Raw genomic sequence first — 21,019 nt, forward strand, 5'->3', positions numbered from 1 at the left:
CTTGTGCGCGGTTGGCGGGATGGTAAACTGGGACAGCCACTGTGGAAAAACAGTATGGAGGTTCCTCAAAAAAATAAAAGTAGAACTATTATATGATCCAGCTGTTCCACCTCTGGGTATATATCTGAAGGGAATGAAAATACTGTGTTGAGATATCTGCACCCTATGTTTATAGTAGCATTATTTACAATAGCCAAGACATGGAAATAACCTAAGTGTCCATCAGCAGATGAATGGATAAAGAAGTTGTGGAATATAGAGACAATGGAATATTATTCCTCTATAAAAAAGAAGAAATTCTGACATTTGCAACAACATGGATGGAACTGAAGGGCATCATGCTAAATGAAATAAGTCAGACAGAAAAAGACAAATACTGTATGATCTCACTTATATGTGAAATGTAAAAATAACAAAAAGAAAAAGAAAAACCAAACTCATAGAAAAAGTCATCAGATTTGTGGTTACCAGAGGCAGGGGTTGTGGAGAGGTGGAACTGGATGAAGGTGGTCAAAAGGTACAGACTTCTAGTTACAAGATAAGAACTAGGGGTGTAATGTACAACATGATGATGTAGTTAGCACTGCTGTATGGCATATAGGAAAGTGGTTAAGAGAATAAATCCTGAGTTCTCATCACAAGGAGCAAATATTTTTCTTAATATATTTTTTTTGTATTATAAGAGATGATGAATACTAACTAAACTTATTGTGGTAATCATTTCACAATATATGGAAGTCAAACATTATACTGTGCACCTGAAACTTATACAGTGCTGTATGTCAATTATATCTCAATAAAACTGGAAAAAAAAGAAAAAACCCAAAACAAACAAGCAAGAATAATACATTTCAAGGAGTTCAGTAAGAACAGAAAATTCCAGGGCAATGATTATACCTTGATCAGAAAAACACACTTGAACCAAAATAAATATTTGTACCACTTGATTCCTAGCATTGAATTGGGCCTGGTAGGAAACCAAGGAAATTATTTGACTGTCATAATGATACTCAACCTTATTTTTCTCTACTCATCTCCTATCACAGATTCTAAAAAAGGGGGTCACTGGCTTTCCCAGCCCCCATTCAGCTGATCATGTTCTATGTATTTGAGAAAACAAGAAAGCACTTGAGATGTCTCATTAGCCTGGTTATTGCTGCTTCCTTCCTTCGACATGGTGCTGTGAGGGTATGATGTTCGGGGCTCTGGCAGCTACCTTGCCAGCCATAAGGAAAAAGCCAGAACCTCACAGAGCAGTTGACCAGTGCCCTAGGTGGATCAGCTCTGGAACCACCTGCATCTAGACATCTCATTATGTGTGATAACTAAATGCCTCTGTTATTTCAATAAATTCAACGTTAGAAAAAAAATCAGAAAAAGCTCATCTATAGCGATAGAAGTCAGATTTGTGATTACCTTTAGGGGGCATATCTACTGGGAGAGGACTTAATGTGGGTGGTAGTCACTTTGTGAAAATTTATTAGGCAGTATATTTCGATTCATGTATTTGTCTATTGCTATATCACACTTCAACTGAAAAAGGAAACAGAAGGAAATTTGTTCAATACCAAAGGAAAATAAAAAGATTGACAAGATATTGGCAATTTTTATTTCCTAAATAGCTTTCAAACTCATCCCTTCCCTTTATTCCCTTTACTTATTTGAGGCCTCATTAACTCTTTTTTTAACCAACTGCAATAGCCTCTTTACCAGGTATCACTGCCTCAGTCTACATTCTTGTAAGAATTCCTCCATACAGGGGCCAATGGGAACCTTCTAAACACAAATCTGACCATGTCACTCACCTGCTCAGGGAATAAAATCCTTCACATGGTATTTATTCTTCTTTTTAAATTTGAATTTATTTCAAATAATGTAATATAATACAGAGAACACGAGAACCGTGTGCCTACCACTCAACTATAAGAGATTAGCATATTGCCCTATTTGTTCCAGATCAAATATTGTTGTTGTTAAGAAAGAAGCGGTTAAGATACAATTTTAGCTCAGTCTCTTCATTCCACACAGTCTCTCCGCCAGGTAAGTATTATCCTGAATTTGGTGCATGTCCTTTCAAATCAGGTTTTCTTACTTGACCCAACATATGCATGCATGCATAAGCCCTATATAGAATTGTTTTGTGAGTTTTAAATAAGCATATATATAAATAGTATCAAAGTAGTATGTTTTTTATAATCTGCTCTAATCACTCAACATCGTGTTTTTGCGATTTACACATGATGGCACACAGATCTGTAATGTTCATTTAACACTGTAGCATCACTGTATGGGTAAACCATACCTTATTAATCCATTATAAAGTTGATGGACATTTAGATTGTTTCCAGTTTTTTGCTAAGATTGTTTCCAGTTTTTTGCTATTGCAGACAGTGCAGAAATAGACTCCTTTATGTATTTCTCCTTTTAGTCCCAATACACAAAGAAATGGAATCGCTAGATGGTAGAGTATATGCATCTCCACTTTAATGGATATTACTGCCAAAATGCTCTCAGAAGTAGTTGTATCAAATTTATACTATTACTAGCAGCATATGTAATTTCTATTTGATTTCCATCTTCAACAACTGGTACTGTTGGACTTTAAAATTTTAACAATCTGATAAGTGTGAATAAGTAAAATCCCTCTGAATTTTAATTTTCATCTTGCACACTGAATAGGTTGAGTTTGTGTGGTTTATAATTTTTTATTGTGAGCTTATCTATAGCAGGGTTTCTCTTGTCTATGGGAGTCCCATGCATCTTGGTCTCTAAAAAGCAGTTTTGTGTTTGCTGCCGCCAGCAAGGAATCCCAGGGGGTTCATAGACCCTGGGCTATGCAATCAAATTATGTTATTCTCTTTTTAAACTTTCTAAAGAAGGATTTCAGAAAATAGTTCAGTCCTATTAGATGGATCTATAAGACTGTGTGATTTGGCTTTTATGTGCCTCTCCAACTTCAACTTCAGCCAGAAGCTATTACCTTGGTTTTATACTCTCCTTTTATTTCTGATACATGGAATGTCTTTTGATCTGGTCCATGTATTAATAGAGGAAGGGAACTATATTCAGTGGAGAGAACTGTTATATTTTATTCAGTATTTCTATGTGTTTTTTCTGGGAGAGGTAGTTCTACGTTAATGAAGTCTGCCATGTCGCTAGATTTGGAATTTCAGCATGGGATTCCTTTCATGATCTGGGATTTCCCTATCCCTCAACCCCTATTTCTTGTGATACACCTACCTTTCCCCTTGTCCCCTAAAATCCAGCTATGCTGAATTGCTTGCAATTCTCCCAAACTCATATCACTTCGCTTTTGCATATGTAGCTACCTCTTCCTAGTTATCATCAAGAATCAGATCTGGGGCTTCCCTGGTGGCGCAGTGGTTGAGAATCTGCCTGCCAATGCAGGGGACACGGCTTCGAGCCCTGGTCTGGGAAGATCCCACATGCCGCGGAGCAACTAGGCCCGTGAGCCACAATTGCTGAGCCTGCGCGTCTGGAGCCTGTGCTCCGCAACAAGAGAGGCTGTGATAGTGAGAGGCCCGTGCACCGCGATGAAGAGTGGCCCCCGCTCACTGCAACTAGAGAAAGCCCTTGCACAGAAAGGAAGAACCAACACAGCCAAAAATAAATAAATAAATTAAAAAAAAAAAAAAGAAAGAAAGAAACAGATCTGCCTCTACCTACCTGGGAAAACTCTGAGCCCAGAGGTTGTGTTGGATGGCTTTGCTGGCCTTCCACTGTCCTCTTGCTCTGCAATTGACGAGATGTCCAACTATCTCACCTATTGACTGTGAACTCCTTGCAGGCAATGACAACGTGTTATCCTTCATTTCCTTAGGATGGAGCACAGCGGCTAGCACAGAGTAAGTACTCGATTAAATATTTTTGATTGAATAGGTGACTAAAGAGTTCCTTCTTTAGTATATGTTTAGAAGTGGGTGTGTATGTGTGAATTATATATGCAAAGATGTACATGTATTTGCCAATACATGATTGTGTATCTCTGGGCATGCATGCAAGTGTGTGTGTGTGTGTGTGTGTCCAAATATATGCACGTACGTGAATGTTCGCTCTGCTTCTTCTGAGTGGGTGACACAAACTCTTAGGTGGCATTTGTGGGGATGCTATGATGTTTGCGGTGACAGCGGAGAGGGGAAATAAAGGATAATTGCCACTTTGGTGACCAAACTGTGTAATATGTGGTCCAAGCAGCTCTCAGAAACTCGCCCCATGGAAGATGCCTTTTATGGGGCTTGGGGGGTGGAATCCATTGTACCTAAGTAAGCACCGCACTGCCCTTGAATTCAGGGTGTTGGGACGAGGGGTTGGAAGGAGTTTTGACATCAGTGGTACAGCCTCTGGGGACAATGACTCCTGTGGACCTGATCTCTTTAACTCCAGTAGAAGCTATGTGCCAAGTTTTCACTTTTCATTTTCTTTTTAATCCTTTAAGGCCAGTTCCTGCCTCACACTGGGGCCTCTTTCCATCCCATTAAGCCTCTGCCTTCTATTTCTGTGTTTCCTTCCCTCTCATTACTCTGGCATGTGTGGGCAAACAGAAACTTTCTACCGGCACTCTCACTCGACATCTTTCTCTTTCTGCTTGATTCACGGGAGGCTGTCTGGGGTTCCACCTTGATTGGCAGGGGAGTTCCATGACCATGATGTCACCTCTGCTCAGTTGGAGGACCCCAGCATGAATCAAGACATCAGAGGAAATGAGTGGTGATCCCCCAAGGAGACAAGCTCATAAAGTCATCATCAGTGACAGCAAAGGAAATTAAGGAAAACGCAGGTCAGAGTTATAAGAGTACAACCAGTGTTTGTTTATTCATTCCTCATTCATTCAGTGAATGTTCACTGAGCCCCTACACTTTGAATAAGACATAGTTCTTGCCCTCAAGGAATTTACAGTCTAACAAGGGAGACTGATGGATGGACAAACAGAAAGACAAAAGTAAGCCCAGGCTACTCTGGAAACCCAAAAAAGAGGAATCTAAATGACAGGAAGATCAGAGAGGAAGCAAATTGTAAAGAACGTGGGTTCAGAGTCAGATAGACTTGGGTTTAAATCTCCAGTCTGCCACTTAACTACATAAGCCCCTCACTTCTTGAACCTCTGTTTCTTCAGTTGGATGTTGGAGATAACATAATACTTATGCAAAATGGTTATAATGATTAAATGAAATGATATTTTAGTATAGAGCCCAACTCACCACAAGCATTTAAATTGAAGATATTTTCTATCTTATATAGATGTTGCTTAATGTTAAATTTTGAAACAACAAGTAGGAGATGGCTAGTAAAGAAAAGGGAGCATGGTGCTCTTGGCAGAGAACACAACCATGTCCAAAGGGCTGACACATTTCATGAGCTGATATATAGCTTGATGTGGTTGAAATAAAGGGATCGCATGTGAAAACGATGGCAGATGAAGTCAGAGAGGTAAGTTGAGGCCAAATCATGCAGTCTTGTATACCTACCTAAGAAGTCTGAGCTAGTATCTTTGGAGGTTTTCAAAAGGGAATAACATGATTAGATTTGCATTTCTAAAAAGTTTCTCTGAGGCAACTTGGCAAAAGTGCTAAGAGCCTTAAGCATGGCCATATAATTTGCTCTACTAATGTTACTTCTAGGAATTTATCATAAGGAGATGATCAGAAATAAAGATAAAAGTTTATGTACTAGAATGTGTGCTGAAGGCACATAATGAAATTGGAAACAATCTAAATGTTGACTAATTGGAAAATGATTAAATAAATCACAATACATCCAGTTGATGCAATATTTTAAAGCATTCAAGTACATTTGGCAATATTTCAAGGCATAGGGAGGCATTCAAAATAAAATGCCAACCCAAAAAGAAGAATTCAAAGCTTAAATACAGTGATTCTGGTTTTGATTTAAAATAAATAAACAAATGAATAAATAAATATGCAAAACTATTGGGAGGGGCTGTACCAAAACCAGAAAATAACTATAGTTATCTTTGCATAGTGGAAATATTGGTGATTTCTGTTCTCTTTTTCAAGTTTTTCTGTACTTTCCACATCTTTAGAATGAATATGTAGCTTTCACAATTTAAAAATATTTTAAAAAGTGATCACTCTTATGGGCATTGTATAGAATAGAGGTTTATGTAGGAGAGACAGAAAGAAATGAGACAATTAGTCGACTATTACAATAACCCAGGAGAGAAGTGATAAGATTTTTAGCCAAGGCAAAGCCAGAAGGGATGTACAAGCAGGAGGGCGGGTTCTAGAAATATAAGGAGTTAGAATTGAGAAGACTTCATTGCCTATTAGATATGGGTGAAAACAGAGAGAAGAAATCAAACATGGTGCCCAGGTTTCTGACTTGGGCAATCAGGTGGGGTATGTACTGATCTCAGAGAGAGAGAACGGGGAAAGGGCAGTTTGGAGGAGGGAGTAGTAGAGATGAGGAACTCTGTTTGGGATATGCTGAACTTCACCTGTTTGTGAGATGTTGAGATAGATGTGTCCAGTAAATAGTTGGATAAACAGGCCTGCAGTTCATTTAGTTACTCATTCATTCATTCAACAAATGTTAATTGAGTACCTACTCTGTGCCAGACAATGCTTTGGTTTTGGACAGCAGTATACAAAACAAAATAGAGCTTGCATTCCAGTTGGGGACTAGGATCTCTAGCTCAGAAGAGACATAACAGACATCTGGGCTGAAGACAGACCTTTAGGAATCAACAGCTTGGACATGGTAGAGGTGGAGAAAGACATGAGAAGTGGATGAGATGGATGGCCCAGCGGGGTTGTGTAGGATGAGATGCATGGGCTTATTTTGGATCAAGTTCAGTCAAACTATTTCTTTTCTATGGCTTAGAGGATTGAACTGCTTTGAAAAATGTCTGCACACCCTTTAAATATGATTACTTTCTGACTGGACTCAACTCCCAGTCTAGCTACCACTTCTGTGAGAGGTGGACAAGTCACTGAATCTTAGATTTGATGGTCTTATCTCTAAACTAGGAATAATATGGCTTTAACTTGCATCAGTATAACTTTCCTGCTTCAGGACCTCTGCAGTCTCTGTTCCTTCTGCCTAGAATACTCTTCCCTGTGACCTTTCCCTGCTGGGCTCCTTCTTCTCATCAGATCTCTGCCCCACTAACACTCCTGCAGAGAGGACTTCCCTGACCCTCCAGGATAAAGCTGTTCAAACCCAGGCCCTTGATACTCAAACACCCTATTCTAATCGCTGTCTGCTATTTCTTTTACTGTTTTTTAACTCATTGTTGATTCTTGCACTCCCTAACCAGAACGTGTCATGAAAGTATGGGTCAAACTTGCCTTGTTTTTTGTGATAGTCCAATCTCCTAGAAGAAAGCTTAGCACATAGGAAGCAACAGTAATTTTTGAATTATTTTGAATTTGAATAATTTTGAACAAATAAAGGATTTTCCAGCTTTATGAGTAAATATTAAAAAACAACTCTTGAACATTTCTATGTGCCAAGTACCTTGTTAAACTGCTGGGGATACAGAAATCTTATTTGCTTCTTCTTTGCAAACACGTTTACAATCTCATGAGAGATACAGACACCTATGCAGCTATTATAAGGGAGTGAATCAAAGTGGGGCAGAGGTTTGGGTTGTTGTGAGGAAGGGTCTGGAGATGTGCTGTATGTGTGGAGGACGGAACTAGGTGATCTCAGGGCTACAAATTGGAATACTGGGATTGTGATGCCAACTTGATATTCTGACCCAGAGGCTTGGTTGATGGATGAAAAGATAGGACAGGAGAATGAATCCACTTTACATTTACACTAGACTATGAAATTTATATCTGTTTGGCTCACAAGCACATCATATCCAGATGTATATACACATAGTAGGTGCTCAATAAATATTTTTTGAATAAACAAGTTTCATCTCAGCATGAAATAAAATTCACAGTTGGTATATTCCTGAAATGGAATATCATTCAGCCTTAGCAAGGAAGAAAATTCTGACACACGCTCTGACATGGATGAATATTGAGGACAGTTTGCTAAATGAAATAAGCCAGTCACAAAAAGACAAAAACTGCATGATTTCACTTATATGAAGTATCTAGAATAGTCAAAGAAATAGAAATAGGAAGTAGAATAGTGGTTGCCAGGGACTGCAGGCAGGGAAGAATGGATAGCTGTTGTTTAATGGGTATAGAGTTTGCATTTTGCAAGAAGAAAAAGTTCTGGCAGTTGGTTGCACAACAATGTGAATATACTTAACACTACTGAACTGTACACTTGGAAATGGTTAAGATGGTAACTTTTATGTAATGTGTATTTTACTACATTTAAAAGTTAAAAAAAAAAAAGATAATAAAATTCAGAGTGTGACTAGTGATTCAGTTTCATCTGAATCTGTGTTATTTTGTTCTCCTAAGTTAAAGAACTCAAAAAGTCTGTGTTCCTAGTGAGAGTTCTTCCTGTTTTCAGAATCTATGGACCTGCATGAAAGGGGCAAGGGGAAACTGAGGTTCAGAGAGGTTTTGTAATTTGTCCCAGGTCACACTGTCAGCAGGGCTGGTCCTGTGATTAGAACCCGAGTTCTAGTCTAGAACCCACTCTCTTTTATACGTTTTTAAAAGTAAATGTAGGCATCAGAACACTATGATATTCACTTTCAACTAGATCATTTAAAAGAGTGACTTAGGGCCTTCCCTGGTGGCGCAGTGGTTGAGAGTCTGCCTGCCAGTGCAGGGCACACGGGTTCGAGCCCCAGTCCGGGAGGATCCCACATGCCGCGGAGCAACTGGGCCCGTGAGCCACAATTGCTGAGCCTGCGCGTCTGGAGTCTGTGCTCCGCAACAAGAAAGGCTGCCATAGTGAGAGGCCCGCGCGTTGTGATGAAGAGTGGCCCCCACTTGCCGCAACTGGAGAGGGCCCTCGCGCAGAAACGAAGACCCAACACAGCCATAAATAAATTAAATAAATAAATAAATAAATAATTTAAAAAAAAAAAAAAGGTCAGTTTTAAAAGAGTGACTTAGTACCTTTATTTCAAATTTTCAATATTTACAAATTGCCATAAATTTCTTTGTAACTATGTAAACTTACAATGAACAATTTTAGATGTCAGTGTAAAATGTGTGTTAGAGTACATAATTTTTCAAAATTCTTTTGTGGGTGTGTAAACCAAACCAGTTTGAAAACCGCTGGCGCAGACTGTCCTTGATAAGTTGTACTGTAAAGGATGCTGAGAAATGGGTAGGTAGCGGGAGAAAAATATGGAACCAAAAGAGCTCTTTGGTTTGGGTTTGCTCCTGTTTCTAAAGATGGGAGAAATTACAGAATGTTTATGTGCTGAGGAGAATGATTTAGCCAGGAAGGTGAAAGTGATGGTGCGGGAGAGGAGGCAGGGTGGCTTGGGGCAGTGAAGGACGTGGGCACAGAGTACCAGCAGAGGTGAGGTCCGTGAAAGGACAGGGCAGAGCGACGTGGCCGACTCCGGGAGGGAGGGCAGAGAGGATGGGCGAAGGGCAAGCGCGGATATCCATGTGGGGTGGAGGAGCGGGTGGTGGCTGGAGGAAGTTCTCTCTGACTGAGTCTATTTCCTCAGTAAAGTCAAAGCAAGGTTAGCAGCCCTGAGGAAGGGCGGGGGAGGAGGTGCTGGGGACGACAAGAGAGAAGATGTCGAATGGTCCTTTAGAGGAGTGGAACCGAATTCACTCGGGAAGTGCAGTAGGACTTGGGCTTGATTTCAGGAGTTTGTTGAGAGGAGTCAGCCAGGCGGTGTGCTTCTTCCGCCACGTGCAGCCGGGTGGGCGCAGGTGAGGGCGGGCGGGAGAGTTGTATTTACCCAGCTTGCAGTGTGCAGGTGCGCACACTGATGGGCGCGGGGCAAGGGAGTGGAGGCCGAGTCATTAAAATGATGGAGCCTGGACTTGAAGCTGCGGAAGGAGGGAAAGGACGGCACAGGGATGGGTGATGCAATCCATGAATAATTAACTCCCTGCGGGGGGCCAACTGCTGCGTTTGGAGTATTGACTTTCTCTTTAAAATTTCAGCCGTCGTATTTTTTTTTCCCCCCCAAGGGCACTGACTCTCCGATTCTCCTCCTCTTCCGTCCTCAATATTTCTGTCGTCGTTTTCACAGGTGGAATATCTTCTAACATCTTCAAGGAGGTCAGTCGCGGTTTCTTTCAGCGTTACCTCTGCTGCCTGCGTGGCCCGCTTTGTGCGTTTCCTCTGCATTCGCGTTTCTGTTTCGGTCCCCGGCTTTCCTCCCGCCGCGGCGGATCCGGGCGGTCCCTTCAGGTTCTGGGGGAGAGGGAAGCGCTGATTGGTTGTCCTGCGAGCCGGTGCGGGGCCTCTGGTCGGGGGGTGGGGGGCGGGGAGGGCGGCCGGGAGCTGAGCCAGCCGCGGTCCTTCCTGGGCCGCTGGGCTCCTGCCGTCCCTCCGTCCCGGGCTTGGGAGGCGGGCGCCCGGGGCGGGACTGTGCGGGCCACGGGGGACCTGGTTTCTTGTTTTCTGGCCAGCCGGACGTTTTGGCATGCAATGCAGATGCTTTGTAGCTGGGCATTTGTCTGGGAGAGCGTTTGCGGTGACATCACAGGAACAGATTTTGTTTGGCCTGCCTCCCCGCCCACTCCCCGCCCTCCGCAGGCTTCCTCGGGTGGGCAGGCACGCACCCAGCGGGAGCGGTCCAGGGCTTCCAGCCAGTGCTCCTTTTGAAAGGCACGGGGTCGGAAGGGTGATTGAACATTAACCTTTGTGGCGGCAGTTTATCTGTCAGGGAGGCCTGGCGGCCGGAGGATTTGGATTTCCAAGCAGCTCCACGCACAGAGTGCTCTCCACCAAACACTGTGTTTCGTGCTTCATTCGTGCCGCACCCCGGGGACGTTTCCGCAGAGAAAGGCAACTTCCAGCCCTTGGGAGTGACTGCCTCTCATTCTCACGTCCCAGCTCTTGGTGGTTCCTGCATTGAATTCTCACAACCTGTGATGTCGACATTAGTCTCCCATTTTTCAGATGAGGCAGTTGAGTCTTAGAGAGATGAAGTGACTTACCGATATCATCTAGAGAGGTGGGACAGAATTCGGCTTGGCCCTGATCTGCCTTCAAAGCCCAGGTACAATCTGTTATTCTACCAGAGCCATGCCCTCCAGGGATACTGGGTTTGCTGGGTGGGGAGAGGACAAGAGAAGTAAGTAAAGCCGGAAGTGCAGAATCCAGGTGACCACTGAAAGCAAGGGAAAGCACCATGACTTACTTTGCTTGCTTGTTTCTGTGCCCTTTAGGGAAATATGTCCAGAGGAAGTTCATTTAACCTGGCCCTACAGGATGAGCAGGGAATTCCACAGGCCAACAATGGACATTTCAGGCCCTGGGATCAGAAGGTCCAAAGGGGAAGAGATTCTGGCATCCACAGAATGTAATGAGGGAAGGCCCTTAGGGAGACCCCAGCCCTTCATTTTACTGAGGGAATAAATGGAGGCCCAGAGAGAGTACTTAATTATTTAAGATCGCGAAACGCAAGTGCCCACATTGGGGCTGGAACCCCAGTACTCTGCCCTTTAATCTGTGGTCTGTCTTTATTAGTAATTTAGTAGTAAGACACAATGTAAGAGTTGTTCACACTTGTTCAGCACTTCCTAAACAAGTACTTTATATATATTCCTTTCTTTTAGTCCTTGGAACAACTCTATGAGGTAGACGGTATTTTACAAAGGAGAAAATTGAGACTGAAGGAAATAACTTACTCAGGATCACACTGCAAGTCTGAGCCTGGAGCCCAGGCTCTTTCCTCTCTGCTCTAGTAGTGATAAGCAGATAAGGAAAGAAGGGTGTGACCAAAAAAAAAAAAACCCTTTTCAACGTATGTATTTTTATCTCCCTTATTCAGACGAGAAACTGAGCTTCAGAGACCGTCAGTGACTTGCCTAAGGTCACAGAGCAATAAAGTGGTGGAGGGGGCAGTGACGACTACTCCTGGGTTCTCTCTACTCCTATCACAGCCCCCACCTTGGAGAGAGAAGCAATCAAAGCCCCTTGTCTCTTGATCATCTTTCACATCTTCCAGACAGCTCTGCCTTGGGATTGCCCTCTGCAGGCCAAGTGGTTCTAGTCAAATCTTACTTCTCCAATGAGGAATTACCTATCCTAACAAGACAGGGACCTGGGTCTCCGCACTGCCAGTGTGGTGATTTTCTGCATTCCTCCTCACTTTCTCCTGCACAGCTTTGTCATCAGGGGATCTGGATCACATTATCCCCCAAAGACCAATGTGTGAGATGCTTTTAGCTCCAGGGTCCTTTGGAGAAGCCACTTGGTCAAGCCCCTTTGGTTTAAGTTTGCAGGATAAGCATCAAGGGGCAAAGCCCGGTCAGGACAGCGGCGCTGGAGGCATGGGGCCTGCTTGAACTTCGTTAGCACCTCTTAAATCTGGGTGAAGAGTGACGAGTAGACAGAATTATGAATTGGGGGTGGAAAAATGAGTCTCCCCAAATATTTCTGTGCACTAGTAACCCTCACTGACCGAGTGAATAAGCTGCATGAGAGTGCTCAAAATTAATTAGGTTTATCTGGCTTGTCTTCACTGCTAAATAAGGTGTCTCTGAGGGCTTGGCTTCCAGAAGGGATGTTTGGAAGATGGGTTTCCACTGTGGAAGGAAGCTCTGGACCAGATCCCAGGAGGTCTGGGGGGCTCGAGCCAGCTCTGCCAATGACTGACTGTGTGACCCTGGAAAAGGCAGTTCATCTCTCTAAGCCCATCGTTATTCATTCACTCATTCTGTCATTCCATACACATTTCTGGAAGCGCTACTGTGGGCCTGTCACTGTCTTAATGGTTGAGACAACTTCTAACAGGACAGCCTCTGCAGTGGGAGACCTCATAGCTTCTGGGGGGAAATGATCAAGGCCAGAGACTGGGAGTGGATTCTAAGCTGCTCTGGGATATGGGTAAATGCCCCCTGGAAGAACTGATGTCAACAGGACCCTAGCCCTTATGGAAGCTCTGTGAACATTTGAAAAAGGCTCCTCCTTTTCTGGACAAATGTAACCTCATACCTGGATGTACAGCTTGGCAAGCAGAGCCCAAGCAGATCTTTGTGTCCCCAGTTGCCTCCTAGGCTGATCACTCTTGCCTGGTGAACAACTGGCTTATCTGAACACAGCAGCCCTGAATGTCAAGATTGAGATAGAAAGGTCCAGTAGAAGGAAAAGGTGGCAGAGACCATTTCAGACTCAGAAAGGAGTGTGTATAAACCCCGCAGGCTGGAGAGAACGCTGCCTCCGCTTGGGGACTTGCCTGTGGTTCAGTGACTGGAAGGACGTGTGGGTGGTGTATTAATGGGGGGATTGAGGAGAGATGAGGTTGGGAAGATGGGCAGAGGCTGTTTCTTCACTTATGAAGCAAACAGTTAGTGGGCATCAGTCCAAGTGTAGTGCCATCAATACTAGGGAAATAGTGAACAAAATCAACCCAATCCCCTTCCCTGGAGGAATTCACATTCTAGTGAGAGCCTAATGGGCCTCCGGTGTCTATGATGGCATCATGAGGCCATATTGATTTCTGACCCACCTCCCCTCTAGCACTGTATGAGCCCCCAACCGAGATAATGTGTGTAAAAGGCCTTTGAGAACTGGGAACTTCTGGATCATTCCAATGAATAATCACTTTTAATCCTTTTTTTTTTTTTTTTTTTTGGCCAGACTGCATGGCTTGCAGGATCTTAGTTCCCCGACCAGGGATTGAACCTGGGCCTGGCAGTGAAAGCACCAAGTCCTAACCACTGGACCACCAGGGAATTCTCAATCACTTTTAATCTTAATCTGAGTGACCAACACTTGTGCCCAGGAATTTAGGGGCCTGTTCCTGGCACCCACCTGATCCTACCTTCTGAGAAGAAGACACCTTTGGTCATGGTCCTGATGGGACAGGAAATGTGATGCCTTCCCTTGCTCTACTCTCAAGGCCCATCCTGACCAGGAAAGATCCAACCCTCTCTGGGTCAGCTGAGCAGGCTGGATGGCCTGTGACTTCCTGGGGCCTGTATAGGAATTCACTGGCTCGTTCTTAGGCTATGAGCATCTGCTGTGGTCCAAGGCTGTTTCCCTTCTGGCTGAAGCACCGGTGTGGATGAGAGAGTCACTTAAAAATCATGAACAAAAGGGAAGCTCTGACTCTGGGGTAAGAGAGGGTTATCCCCGGGCTAGAAGCTGTGTCTGGCCTGATCAATAAATAGGTCTGATTCGGTGAAAGAGGCTGATTCCTAGGCCTGGGAACTTGTCCTCTTCCTCACTATGTGGCTGTAGACAAGTCAATTCCCCTTTCTGGGTACTAGTTGCTTACTCTATTAACCAGGAGGTTGAACTTATTGCAACTTGAACAACAGAGTCATTTGACTTCTTCTGTGGGACCTCAGCATGTAAAACAGATAAAAGCAGTGATGCTGCGGTTAAGGCAAGTGTTGGGGCCTGGAGATCTGCTGATCCTATCTTGTCCTGCCTCATCCTCCCCGGACTTCTCCCGCTACCAGATATTGTCCTGGAGTCAGAGTGGAATTTGGTTTGAAAATGAATGGATTAGATCATTTTTCCTCTAACTGGGCTCCTCTGGCCCCTGGGTTCAGGGTAGGGGTGAGGGCAATTAAAACGTTTTGTGATAATTTTGTGTATCCATTGAAATGGTTATCCAGCCCTCTCCCCATTCCATATAAACATAATTTGGATTTTTTACTTGACCCTCCCCCCATCTCCATTTCTATGTATAGATGTGAGATTTCAGTGGCCCCATTTGACTTTCTATTTATGACTATGGCAGCACCATGAATAAGTCTAAAATGTTTTCCATTTCACTTTCCGGGCAGTGTGTTTCCCAAATTGGACAATCTGTGATTTTTTTTTTCCTTAAAAAGGATGTATTTGTTAGAAGACAGTAGCATAAACAAGATAGGAATTTATTTCTCTCTCATATATGAAGTCCAGGTAGGCAGTCCAGGGATAAAATGATGGTTTCTTGAGCATCAGGACCCGAGCTCTTCCCGTCGTGTTGCTCTATAGTCCTCATCATGTGCCTTACATCCTGTGATCCAAGATGGCAGCCCCAGTTCCTGCCATCAAGTGTGCATTTCATCCAAAAGGAAGGAGGCAAGGAGGAAAGGAGGAAAGGGGAGAGCCTACCATTTCTTTTTAAGGGCAGAAGTTACACACATCCCTTTTTTTTCACATCCACTACCTATAGTTTGATCATATGGCCACCCCTACCTTCAAGGGAGGCCAAGAAATCTCTTTAGTTGGGCAGTCTTGTGACCAACTAAAAATTCTATCATTATGCAAAAGAAGAGAACAGACAAATGGGCCAAATGGAAATCTCTGCCAAGAGTCTAGCCATTTCTCAAGCTTGAGACACATGAATTTCTACACTTTTTTTCTAGGTGTGAAATTCTGTGATGTGAGTAACATCTAAAAACTTCAACCTGGATAGGAGCTCAAGATTGCAGCTAATCCAGTCTCTTTCATCAAATGATGAAGATGTTATGGACCCGTTTTACAGATAAGGCAACTTTGGGCCAGAGAGGTTAAGTGACCCACCCAGGGTTAACTTGGTCAGTAGCACAGGGAGAAGTTAATCTTGTGGAGATAATCACAGGAGTGGTGGGATTCACTGGGCACCTGAGAGGGCTCTTTTCTCTGTGCTTTTTATTGCTGCTCCCATAAAGTCCTGGCTCTTCAGACCATACCTTGCCACGGATGCTGTCATTTGGGGGATGAAGTGGAGTCTGACCCAGGAATCGGATGTCCTGAGAGAGTCTGAGCTTTGCAGTCACACACAGCTGGCTTTCAGTCCTAGTTCTTCTTCTTATGACTCTGCTGCCTTGGGCAAGGCATTTTCTCTTGACCTTAGTTTCCTCTTGTTTAAACAGAAGATAATATCCATCTCCAAGTTTTCTTCCCACCCTTCCTTCTTCCTTCCACCTTCACCCCGCCCCCCACCCCTTTTCCTCCTTTTTTTCACTCATAGAATGAATAAATAAAGGGAACTGGTCTGGGACTTAGTACTTAGAAGTGAAAACCTAAGGTAGTTTCCTTCCTTTCTTCCTTCTTCTTTCCTCTTCTCCTTTCATATTCTTTCTCTTGTTTCAGTTTCATGTAAGTTTAGATTTTTTCCCGTGAGGTTCAATAATCATAGGACCCAGAGGACTAAAAAAAAATGTGGTAGTTGGTACGCACCAGATTCTCTTCAGAAAATGTGGTGCCCAGAAATAGTTGCCCTGACTGGTGAACTTCTACTTCCCTTTAACATTTCTTTTTTTTTTTTTGGCTTGTTTTTTGAATCAGGCAAGGAGAACGATAGTACCTCTTGGGTTTCCCCCTCTGACACCTTACCGCTGGACCCTGATGTGGCTATTCCCTCCCTTCTTCTACGTGATTTCTGAACGCTTGAAAATGTTTATAAAATGTCATGCTTCCTGTGGGGTTTTCTCCCCCTTGTATTTAGCTCTGGTTTTCTATAAGCTCCTTGAGGACAGGGAATGGCCATCTGTGTATCCCCGCCTTTATGTGTTAGAGAAGTGAAAACTGAAGCCTGATTGGAGATGAACTTCCTCTGAGCAAGGACCCTGTGTTCTACTTCTTTGCCTTCATCCTAGCACCTATGAAGAACAAAGGAAGGAAAGAGGAGTGGAGGGAAGGAGAAAGAAAGTAGGGCAAGGGGGAGGAAGGGAGAAGGTGGGAGATCAACATTTAAGCACGAAAAGTACCAGCTTTTAAGAAAATGTTATCTCACTTAATCTTGACAGTGCACGTGTGAGACAAATTGCAGAGGATGAGATCGAAGCACAGGAAGGTGCAGTCACTTGTCCAAGCTCCCACAGCGCATGCAAAGCAGAATGAGAAACGGAAACAAGATCTGTGAAACTGAGGTGAGGCTCTTATTCTTGAACCACGAGTCAGAGTTACTGACACAGTCAAGTGTGAGAATTAAATGCACTGTGTAGGAGGCTAGGTCTGTCTCAGGGATTCCTTTTAACAATAGTAATAATGAAGCTCTGTGACCCTGACAAAGTAGCCGGTTGTCTTGGAGCCTCAGTTTCCCCATCTCTAATGAAGGGGGCCCTCTCTGAGTGTGGGGGTCCCTCTAGGCTCTTGAGGTGCTGAGATTCAGCCTCTCTCCCTGAATTCCTCAACCATCAGTGTGAGCCATTTAAAAATGATAGATTCTTCCAGCAGGAGCAATGCCTCTTTAGCTAGATCAGGCCAAGCAAACTTACTTGGGGTTTTTGAGGGGATTTCTCTTAATTGATTGGGGTGAGGAGTTCAGAGTTAAGTTGGAGGACTGACTTTTCAGCTCCAAGCTGGAAGAGACTGGGGCCTGACATGATTTGAGGTTGCCTTCCCCCTCTTAGACGGCTGATTGGAGAACATTCTGCACCCAGCAACACTCCCTACTCCCTGGAGAGCACAAAGGGAGCTGATGTAAGCTATCTTGGTCCTGGAAGAAACGATGTCAAATTTCTGGGGCTTTCCTATTTTTACTCTCCCCATTGCCTGGTTGGTTTTCAGTGTTCTTTTGTTTTATTTATTTATTTATTTATTTGTCTGTCTCTCTCTCTCTCTTTTTCTTTTCCTCCCTCCCTCCCTCTCCTCCTTCCCTCCCTCCCTCAACTTCCTTTCTTCCTTCTTTCCTTCCAGATGTATTCTTATTCTCCGTTTAAAAACATTTAAGACAATAAGAGATTTTGAATGGTAATGCTCTCCAGAGTCTAGCTATCAGTGATTTTTTACATCTTCTGATCATTGGTATTTTCTGTCTCTTCCTTATTCATTTAACTAAGACTCATTAATAGTAACAATAGTTACAATTGGGAGAACTTACCGAGCACCATTCTTTCAGGTCCCACAAGGCACTGCCTTCTTTCACCCAACAAATATTTATGGACCATCCACCCATTTCCAGGCACCATCTCGCAAGAGATTCAGCCACAACCAAGGCAGAGTCTCTTTTCCGGACGGAGCTTACATCGTAGTTGGAAACACAGACAATGAGCAAGTAAACAAATATTTAATGTATTTTCAGGTTATTTAATTACATCTTCAAAACAACCTCATGGCAGGTATTATAAGCCCATTTTACACACACAGAAACACTGAAGTGTGGATAATGAAGTTACCTGCCCAAAGTCAGATGAGAAATTTGAATGTGCCCCGGCCTGTGGTCTTTGTAGGACCCAATGAAGCTTTTTATTGTTAGCCCAGAGGCAGTAAACTGTGAAGCCATGAAGCTGAAGCTCCAGGGCTCCTCACTTGCCTGAGCCCTTTTGCAAGTCACTTCGGACCTAACTTTTAATCCCTTCCTTAGTGAGGGCCCATCACATTTTATAAGCCTCGGGCTTCACAAAACCTGGACCAGGCTTCACCAGCATAAGGATGAAGAGATAATTCTAATTTTCCTCAAGAACTTAGAATCCAATGGAGGAGAAAGACATGAAAATAAAACATCATAATGCATAGAGATGAGTGCTATAATGGAGGTGTTATGGACTAAATTGTGTCTGCCAGATTCATATGTTGAAGCTCTAACCCTCGATATGATTGTATATAGGCAGAGGGCCTTTAGGGAGGCAATTAGGTTAAATGAAATCATAAGGGTGGGACCCTCATCCCATAGCATTGGTGGCTTTGTAAGAAGAAGAAGAGACCGCAGAGAGCTCTCCCTTCCTACACACATGGAGCAAAGCCCACGTGAGCACACAGAGAGAAGGCAGCTGTCTGTAAGCCAGGAAGAGCACTCTCACCAGAAACTGAGATTGCTGGCACCTTGATCATGGACTTCTAGCCTCTAGAACTGTGAAGAAATAAATTTTTCTCATTTATGCCACCCAGTCTGTGGTATTTTGTTGTGGTATCCTGAGCAGACTTGAACAGGAGGCAGGTACAAGGCAGATGGTTTTGAGGATGGGGGAAGCATTCCGGGCATAGGAAACAGCCTGAGTAAAGGTGTGGAGGACTGAGATAGCCCAGCATACCTGTAGAACAATAAATAATAACTGTACATACTCTGGTGGAGTACAAAGGCAGAGATAAACAGTGAAGGTGGGTGGGAGAAGGTGGCAACCATGTGAGATGCCATGCTTAAGACTGGATAGGTGTGGGAGTGCCCCTTGTTTGCCCTTGAGCAGGGCAGAATCAAAACCATCACGGTGGCAGGAGGAAGAAGATGGATGAGAGGGAGGGAGACTAGTTAGGTGACTAATGTAACAGTCCAGGTACGAAAGGATGAGGCTATGAAGTAGGTCAGTGAGGTTGGAGAGAGGGAATGTTTTGGAACTAGGAGGAGAGAATGGGAGAGAGAAGAGGAGCTAGAATCATACTCGGGTTTCTCATTTGAGTATCTGGGTGGATGGTGCTTGGAATATTTTGGCCATGTGTAAAGTGACTTGAATATATACATAGATTTAATTTACTTATGAGGAAAAGGGTTTGGAATTCTTGTATTTCAAGGAAATATTAGGTGGAAGTGTGCTATGGTCCTAGATCTGCAGGTTTGGTCAACTGGATGCTCTGATGTTTGGGAGCCAGCAGAGTGGGAATAGGGTGTCCAAGAGGCATGGGGGAAGATCTGCAGGCAGCCTTCATTAGCAACATCATGCTTCTTAATAGAATACTGGTTCTTTTTCTGTTTTGTTTGTTTTTTTCTTTTTCTTTTTTTTTAATAAACCTGAAACTTGGGCCAAGAAAGTTACAATGTCTTGGAAGGAGTTAGGGTCAAATTTGGTAACTGCTTGGCTTGGGGCAAAGAGTCTGGTCGAGTCCTAGTCCTGACTTAACCTACCATGTGCCTTTGGGTGAATCATTTTCTTTCTCTGGGCCTCAGTCTCACCTTTTCAAAAATGAACCACTTGGGTTCATTGATCTTGGGTTAAATGATCTTTAAATTCCCTTTTTGCGCACGTATTTTATGTATCAATGTTTAACCAACATTATGTAAAAAATGTACACAAATCAAGAGTTTGGGGAAGATTAGAGTTTTATTTCCAAGGACAATGCCTAATTCAGTCCTGAAATGACAAGCTTTAACTCCTACGTCATTTCATCTCACCCTGGATTCACAGACTCATAGAGGCGTCTAGAGAGAAGAGATTATTTAGATACCATCCAGTTCAGTTTCTTGATTCCACTTTTGAAGGGAGTGAGGAACAGGAAGAGCATCACCCAAGGTCATACAGCTGGCTAATAGTAGAGTCAGGCATTGAACCCAAGTCGCCTGATGAGGGCCATGAGGTGCGTATAACCACCAGCTTACTCTGTAGACTCTGATGTGAGTGGTATCCCTGGAATTATGGAGGCAGAGATCCTGCTCTTGACCCCCACTTCAGCACCCCTCTCATTCTATGTATCTAATTGTTTAAAATGCCTCCTCCACCCCCCTGGATACCTGGCACCCTCACTTCTTCCCTTTCACTTGCCAGCTGAAATTCTATTCATCCTTTAATACTCAGTACAAATGTCACCTCCATGGTCCCTTTTCTTCCCTTTGTACTTACCTTTATGGCCATATATACATAACACATTGCATGGGAATGGTTTCTTACTTATCTCTCTAGTGTTAGCCCAAAAGGTTGGGAACCATGTCTTATTCATCTCTGTGCTTCTAACATCTATCTAGCCCAGGTGTTCAACTAATGTCCATGGAATGAATGAATACAACGGATAAATGATAGCATGAGTATAAACTGAGGTCTGCTGGAGAATATAGAATCAAACAGAAAAGACTTAGGAAGCCATGTCCCATGAGGTGTAAATGAGGCTAGGGTTTTCCTCTCATCTGGTGATTTCTTGGACCTACAGGTCATCACCCTCATTAAGGACAGCTCTGCTAAGCTATAAGCAGGAAATGCCTTGGTATCAGGCCCGATGGCCCATATTGAAGACATAATCCTTTGGCCCGTGACTCACCAATGGATTCCAGAAGGCTCAGTGTGGGTGGCCTTCCTCAATCAATCAATGGTTGGGCGTCCCAGCTTGTGATTGGATCCAAGCCACCCAAGCG

The 21,019-nt window shown here is 43.5% G+C and overlaps 1 protein-coding gene across 28 annotated transcripts in view; it reads left to right on the forward strand.

Moving 5' to 3' along the window:
- Positions 1-9,005: 9,005 nt before the first annotated feature.
- Positions 9,006-21,019, forward strand: part of LOC309613193 (uncharacterized protein) — a 170,446-nt gene continuing 158,432 nt past the window's right edge. For 13 of the 28 annotated variants that reach the window (XR_014235547.1, XR_014235548.1, XR_014235553.1 and 10 more), the window contains exons 1-2: positions 9,006-9,794; positions 10,059-10,149. Coding sequence is in view for 1 of the 28 variants with exons in the window: in XM_082359736.1 (XP_082215862.1) it covers positions 9,655-9,794; positions 10,059-10,149 (231 nt within the window). In the remaining 27 variants the exon portion in view is untranslated. The other 15 variants (XR_014235568.1, XR_014235569.1, XR_014235570.1 and 12 more) reach the window with 9 other exon arrangements.

The sequence above is a fragment of the Balaenoptera borealis genome, assembly GCF_965194805.1.
Source record: "Balaenoptera borealis genome assembly, chromosome: 1".
Lineage (NCBI taxonomy): Eukaryota > Metazoa > Chordata > Mammalia > Artiodactyla > Balaenopteridae > Balaenoptera > Balaenoptera borealis.